The sequence below is a fragment of the Anneissia japonica genome, unplaced genomic scaffold (genome assembly GCF_011630105.1).
Source record: "Anneissia japonica isolate Jap-2015-1 unplaced genomic scaffold, ASM1163010v1 scaffold287805_len679488_cov178, whole genome shotgun sequence".
Lineage (NCBI taxonomy): Eukaryota > Metazoa > Echinodermata > Crinoidea > Comatulida > Comatulidae > Anneissia > Anneissia japonica.
Window position 1 is genome coordinate 185,206 of NW_022720349.1, and position 7,784 is coordinate 192,989.

General features: G+C 33.5%; 2 protein-coding genes across 5 annotated transcripts in view; one reads left to right on the forward strand and one right to left on the reverse strand.

Annotated features, from left to right (window-relative positions):
* Window positions 1–875, reverse strand: part of LOC117111321 — a 27,490-nt gene extending 26,615 nt beyond the window's left edge. Inside the window, exon 1 of the mRNA XM_033254253.1 lies at window positions 494–875. Within this exon, the coding sequence (XP_033110144.1) occupies window positions 494–668 (175 nt within the window). The 5' untranslated portion in view covers window positions 669–875. The remainder of the gene's footprint in view (window positions 1–493) is intronic.
* A 76-nt stretch (window positions 876–951) lies between these two features.
* The window catches only part of LOC117111320 (GDP-mannose 4,6 dehydratase-like), an 81,509-nt gene continuing 74,676 nt past the window's right edge, over window positions 952–7,784 (forward strand). For all 4 annotated transcript variants that reach the window (XM_033254251.1, XM_033254250.1, XM_033254249.1 and 1 more), the window contains exon 1: window positions 952–1,164. In XM_033254251.1, the coding sequence (XP_033110142.1) occupies window positions 1,072–1,164 (93 nt within the window). In that variant the 5' untranslated portion in view covers window positions 952–1,071. The remainder of the gene's footprint in view (window positions 1,165–7,784) is intronic.

Below are 7,784 nucleotides of genomic sequence, written 5' to 3' on the forward strand. Positions count from 1 at the left end.
TATTTATATAGCCTATTTTGTAGGCATGGCATAGCCAGTGATGCATATATATAAAATGCCTAAATATTTGGCACCATTCTGAAGTTTTATATAGGCCACAATAGCAATCCCTTTGATGAAACCAAAGATCATCTAAATATCAATGCTAGGTATAAAAATATGTGAATTCTATACAGCAATTATGATATGATCTTAGAATAGGCTACTAAGTAGTCTAGGCCGAGCTACAGTATACTATATTCCTATAGCTAGATTGTTGTAAATTTCATATAAATACACGTTCGCATTTATTAGTCTATAGCTGTAGGGCCGCCTATGCATATTAAAAAGTATATGAAGCGAATAAAACATTTTGAATGCGGCATGGGCCCTAGGCCTATATAAAAATTGCTTATCATATCTCTTAAATTTAAAATAGCCTACCATTAACCAAATAATGAATAGGCCTAAAAACTACTTTTTAACAATAAGGAACCGATTATTGATTACGTACCTGCTTCTAAAATGAGTCGACGATGCACTTTATCGTCAATCCTCATGTGATCTAAATCTTCCTCATTCAGTGTTGGAAAGTCACTTTCTATGTCGTATCCTTTATTTTTAAATACTTCTTCGTACTGCATCAATCCAATAGGACGAAGAAAGTATGAAATACCTATCGAGTTCATTGTCACTGAAAATGAAAAATATTTTCTTTCCTTGAAAGAGAGACTATATTGGCTTGAAATTGAAGTACTGTACGATAACTCTCTTTATATAGTAGTAGTAGACCTAACTGGATCGACGGAGAATCGAAGAACACAATCCATTTCCCTCTTTAGTTATACTTGTTGTGATTATAAAACTCTATTAATTTTATCGGGCATGTGTCTACCTGACTGGTCCCAGCGAAGCTCATTGGTGGAGTGTCACAAGAAAAGCCCTTGTTTCGGATGACGTCATTGAGAAAGCGTCTCATTTGGACTTGTCCGAACACGCCCGAGGTTTCGCTCACAATTTGGCTGCCGTTGACGTCATCTTAGGAACGAAACCACATTTGACCTTTGACATTAATGTTTACACGAATGAAAGATGGCAGCCTACAGGAACGACGTGGATGAGAGCATGAATGCCGACAAGAAAAGCTGTTTAAAAGTTGCTCTTATAACGGGTATTACTGGTCAGGTTGGTGACTGATATTTATTTATCTATGCAGGCTTATTAAAGGAATCAGTAGAGTTAAAATGAATTGCTACTTTGTAAATGTAGAAAACCAGACTTTTCCCTGGCTGGGCGGAAGCCTTGTTTTTTTGACACTCACCCTCGCCAGCCACGTTCTTACCCGGCCTCACTCACCAGTGTAACTAGGCTACGTCTAGCCTGTGCTTATACTTTTATTAGGCTGCCTGATCTAGGCCCAATGCCTGCTTGATTTTGTGTAATTGAACAGCTCCAACAACACAATGTAATTTTTAGTAATCTTCGCTTACTAGGCCTATACTACTATATACATTTCAAGCGCCCTGAGCATCTTACATTAGATGGATTTGTGCGCTAGGCCTAGGCCCATATAAAACTACACTATTATTATTATATTATTATTACTAAATCTGCAAGACTATGCTAGGCCTATATGGTCGGCCTATAAATAGGCCTATGAGTACTAGGGCCTAGTAGTAGTAGTAGTAGTAGGGCCCTAGGCCTAGACTAGACTCCAGTAGTAGTACTAGGCATGCCAGCCCTAGCCTACTAGGCCTAGAGCCTAGCCTGGTTACTAGGCCTAGGCCTATTTAGATAGTTATGTCACAACCAAATACAAACTTGTTTATAAAAAAACATAGACAAAGACAAAAACTAACATAGAAAACTACTAATTCTCAGCAATACAATGAAATGCATTTGAAATGCAAAATTGAGCAATTAGTTACAGTTTTAGATATTACATAAATGTGTATAGCAAGTTGCATGTTTTAACAATAACAGTAACATTTCTGTCACTTTTTATGTAGTTCATTGGATACGTATCATAATCTTGGCATGAAAAATCTAGCATAGTTTCCTGAAATTATCCTATGTTTAATATCCACTTTCCGTGATATTTAATTATTTTTTTAGATACTCATTAATGTATTTTACTGTAATTTGTAAAAAGCTGAAAATATCAACACATAGCGACCAATTTTGGAAAATTTTAAAATGGTAAACAACTTTGACACATGATTGACCCGATGGGTGACACCATCGTGTGTAGCAAAATAAAATTAAATGTGTTAAGAAAGCTCTTTTAACCAGTCTCTTTTAAACTCCTCGAATAAATCTGGCTTTATCACTTAGACGGTCTACTAAAGTCACTCTGCTAAGACCATTGCTATAAAACGGTCTTCGCTTAGACCGCTTTGAGTATTGCAACGCAAACAAGCACTCACTGGTAAAATAAAATTGAGGGTGCTGTTATTCTTGCTCAAACATGCATATTTATCATAATGAACACAAGTAAACGTAGACCGGATTTTACAGATGCTCAGAAGCTTGCGGAATATTTGTCGTTAGATTCTTAGTCTTTGACGGTCTAGGCCTACAGGTCTAGTACCTGCATGATGAAAATGATTTAAGACCGTTTTAAGCCTCCTCTGAGTAAGCTTTAAAATTTAAGACGGCTAACTGGTTAGACCGCGGTATGGCAATGGTCTATAATCATAGACCAGTAGTGACGTCACAATTATAGCCAGCTAAGCGTTAAGACCGACAGAAAGTCCAGGTTGTTTTCCAGTATATTAAGAAAGCCATCTAATTCCTAACCCCAACAGTACTGTCATTTCCTGGGAAAAAAAATGTCCTTGAATTTGTATTTTCATAGTAGTAAAATCTCAAATTTTTTAAAGGATACATGCAGAGTTGTTATTGATGAGAGAAAATACTTTCTAAGTTTAAACTTTATCAACAATTTAAAAACATATAGTTGAAAAGGGTAGTTATTTTTATTTTATCTACTTGACTTTACAAAGCATCAAAAATAGAATTTCTTCAGTGACAAAACCTCACTGGGGCTCCAGACTTTTGTCATAGTGACTTGGTTATTTTTAGGGCCCCAATGCACTTCTTTATTATAAATGAAATGAAATCAACAACATATCCTCAATTTGTTGTTAATTGTAACCCATTAGGTAATTTGTAAAATGTGCTTATTAAAAAAAAAAAATCATGAAAAGTATCTTTCACAGAAATATTATAATAACCATATGACATGCCATGTTAAATACAATAATAAAATATGAATTATTTATAACAAACGTTCCAGCCCCTGGAACTCAAAATTCATGATACTCAAGATACTGAATTCCGATCTTTCAAGGTGTCTGAAAGACTTTGTATGCTGATATTGTTGGAAAAGTTGGCACACAATGGAAAAATTGACACAAATATTTAATGATTGGCACTAAGTAAAAAGCTAATTAGTGGTTTTTGGTATTGTATTTTGGGTTCTTTTCTGAAATTCAGTAGGAGTTTTATAATATTCAGGGAACTGGGATTTAGCAGGAAAACTTGGGAGGCTCCTGGTTGAATTGGTGAAATTGGAAAGTATGATAAAGGTAATAATGCTGCATTACTGTATCCCATGCATAATGCCAGCTCCTCTTAAGTACAGTAGTATGTACTGTAAGTGCAGTATACAGTAGACCTGGTATTCATATCACCCCATATTGAGTGGTGGCTACAGAAATTTTGTGATGGGATCCAACAACTCTGACAATGGGTCTGAATCAAGAGTTTCCCTAGAGCCTAAGTCAAAGTTCCCGGAACAAAAGTCTCAGGTGGGGTTCATGGGGGACAGATTTTATGGCTCTTGGAATGGCCCAAAATTTTAGAGCATTTCACCCACTGCCCCCCCCCGGTACTGCCATTGCTCATACTTTATCTTCCTTACTGGTACCCTCACAATTAATGAACTTTTCCATTTGTTCATTGAATCATTATTCCATGTTGTATTCAATTCATGTTTTTTTTTTAGAGAACGTACAATTACCAATTTAAAAACAAATAGTTGTTTTTTGTAATTGATTATATGCTTATTTAAGGATGCACAATCATTGTGGTGTGTGCTGTTTAACTAAAAAGTTTGTTTCTCAATATGTACTGTACTATTGCCTCATACTCACAAACTATTCAACCTAATCTATGAACGTCATCAAGATATTGCAAAATTGTTTAATTATGAAAAATTTATTTAGAAATTTAAAAAATACATACCTCTACTGTACCGCCTCCAAATTAACAGTGAAACACCAGTCCTATAGTCAACGTGGTGGATGGCTATAGTTAATACCTACCATTACATGGTTGTGAACTAATATGTATTTTATGTATGTCCCAAAATGTCAGTGTTTCAACAAACCCCGCATTCCAACTACAGTAACCCCACTCTCCCCACAGTAGGCAATGGAATTCACTTCTTCAAGTGATTAGCATTTTACAGACTTCCTCATTCTTACAGCTAAGTCTTTTCCTGTATAAGTGTTGCAGTATTTTTTGCATTTGTGAAAATATTTAATTTAGTAATGGTGGTGTTGATGATATTAAAAATGGTCATTGATTGATTGAATTTAGTTGATGCTTGGCATACTGTAGGCCTATTGACACAATATAGGAATGATTTTGAACGAAAAAGTAAAAAGTATTATTAAGCATCACAAACGGCAGGAGTCCAGCCCATTTCCAATAGGGTCCAAAATCACACATAATTAATGGTAAAAACATTAATATATATAAAATTTAATAAGTGACATTTATAGGTAAGTAATACTGTGGCACGTACATGATTTCGTTTCACATTAAGACTACTAAGCAATTATTGTGGTAGCCAAAATATAATTACTAAATTACATTTTTTTGGAGCAACTTTTTAATAAGTAGACATGGCTAAATGTTTATTCTGCAAGTTGGTGCAAATTTCACACTCCACAGATTACTGTGATAATTAAGAGTACCAACATTAAATGATCAAATCTTCAGATATCAAATGTTCAATACTAAATCCATACATTTTCAACTACAATACAGTATGTCATAAAACCCAGTTCTATGCAAATTATTTTAGTACAAAAGATGCTTTTGCAGTTAAGAAGTACGTAGGCAGAATTAAAATCGTTGCAATCTATTGTTAGTTGCTTAGACTTGCTCTATTTTAATCTAAGCTTTTTGCAAACTGTACTGTCATGAAAATGTTAATTTTATATAGTGTTTCTTGATCCTTATAAATGCTCATTAATAATTATTTAAAATTATTATTATATTCTTTATTGTCAAACTCATGTTAAAAATACAAATTTGCAAATTGACTTACAGTACTTACAAAACAACAATACTGTACAATTAAACAACACAATATGATAAAAAGCCCATCATACAATAAAATCAATGACACAAACTATCATAGTTAATGATTTTATTTTTGTTGTTATTCGAAGATTTTTCTTGTTATTCGGTTATTTCTCTCTTAACTGATCTAACAATTTAAATTACTGTATTTCTGAAGATTTTTAAAGACATTTTATAATATGTTTTTGTAGTTAAAATTTGGTTCGTAAAATCGAGAGTTTTCACAAATGGGAGGTTCATAATTGGTAGATGTTTACTGTACTACAATAGCCTCATAAAATCCTTTCATCATGCTTTGAAGGAGCACCACTGGTTGGATGTTATTTTGCCAGAGCCATGGATTAGTCAAAAATTTGCTTTGCTATACTGTATAAAATCAATAATACATTTTTATTCTTCAGTCTTGAGCTTGGTACCAAGAATATAGTTTGTACTGTAAAGCTAATAATATTTCAGTCAATACAGTATTTCTTTGTGTACAGCATAAATATACCTTTATTCCAATGACCTTTAGCATTTGGTGGGTTAATGTTCTTATAGCAATGCTAATTATATTTTTCATAATGTTTGTTATTTTGATAGATTTTCAATTTATAATTAGCTTGACACTTATATTACTGGCTTTTTTCCAATTCATATTGAACTCTATAGAAGAGCATTTAACCTATTTAAGAGGTATCACGTGCGATAAACAGATATTGTTCTATTCCGGTTATGGCTTCTCATTCCACTAACATTTGGGTACCATATACTCATCTATAAGACAATGCTTAAAATTGAAAACTATGATTGAAAAACAGAGGGTTGTCTTATACGCACGACATTCAGATTTTAGATTTTTTAAATCATGTTCGTCTTACATCTTGGCTTATGTAATAAGTGTGATTGGGCTCTGTGTGTTCAAACATGAGGAGTCTGACAGACAAAAGTTTGATAGGTCTATGTTCATGGCTTTTTAGTTGCAAATCATAATGAAGGTTTCCAGTGTGTACTACCAAAGCTATCCAAATACTGGCAAGTGATGTTGACAGGTGATAAACAGATGCTGGTGTTGATATTAATAGATTAGCATACTGGACGAAATATACAGTAGTACTGCATATTGTAGACATTAATTTGTTAAGACATTTTACTGACATTTTATGTTGTAATGTGATTTTGTATACATTACATATAAATTTTTAATATATTAAAAATGTTATGAAAATTACAGAAGTACAGATACTGTATATTTGCATTTGAACTTAAAATTTATTGATCAATAATGAATGTTGCCTTTCCTTTATATCCATTGTTTCTCACACTATCGTTTTGTTTTCCAAACCACAACATTTTACCTTTCATATACTTTTTCACAGATTGCACTGTACTGTATTTTACACCCGTTAATATCAACTACAGTACTATTAATTCATTGCCGATTGCATTTATTTTCTATATCTCATCAATATTTTTGTCAGAATATGTTTTATGATGGTAATTAATTTACACTGTTTAACCTTTGCCTTTTCCATTTATACATTTTATTCTGTTTCAAAAGATGTTATTTGTAGACTATTGCCTGGTATAATACAACACCTTCAGAAAAGCATTCTTCAGAAAAGTAAAATGTCGTTCCGACGGTGCAGGTTACACCGGTGATATCATAGTTATTGAACAAGTGCTTGTTATGAGGCTGACACTGACCGTATGAATGGGGTCACCTGATAGAAAACAAGCGCTTCACCCCGCAAGCTAGCACCGACAAATAACCGGATTAGCAAGGCTCTCATCCGATAGAACTTTCTGTTTTAATTGACTTGCCACATGTTGATTGCAATAACATCTGTAGCTTGACCACAGTCTTGTTTTCGAGGCAATTCTACTAGGCCTAGTTGTTTCATAATATCAACCAAAGCATCTTTAAAATTACCTGTTTGAGTTGTATTTTACTTCATAATTGTCAAAAGTAATCCAAATAAAACATTACAGGACAAATTTATATTATTACCGTTCATTGTAAACTTCATATAGATTTTCATGTCTTTTTTTGGGATATCCACAATATACTGTGGTAGTTCATTTGCTGTGTCTAACGGCTGAACGAGATATGGTGAATGCAACAATGTTCGTGTTCACATACTACATTTTGAGGCTCGGGTTATAAATGCTGCTGAAAATCTCCTGTTAATATTAAACTCAGAGTTTTATTTCTCTTTTTTGGAATGCTCTACCAAGTGAAGATGAAAAAATTGGATGTTAAACATATTTTGCCTTTTATTTTTCGATAGTTGGGATGGCCTATTGCCTACCCAATTCAAAGCAGGCCTAGCCCAGGCAGGACCTCGTCTAATGTAATTTCTGTTTTGTCGTCTTCGTTTTATTGAAACATCATGAGATCAATAGAAATAATTTAATTTTTTTTATATCAGTGTATAAGCGCTATAACT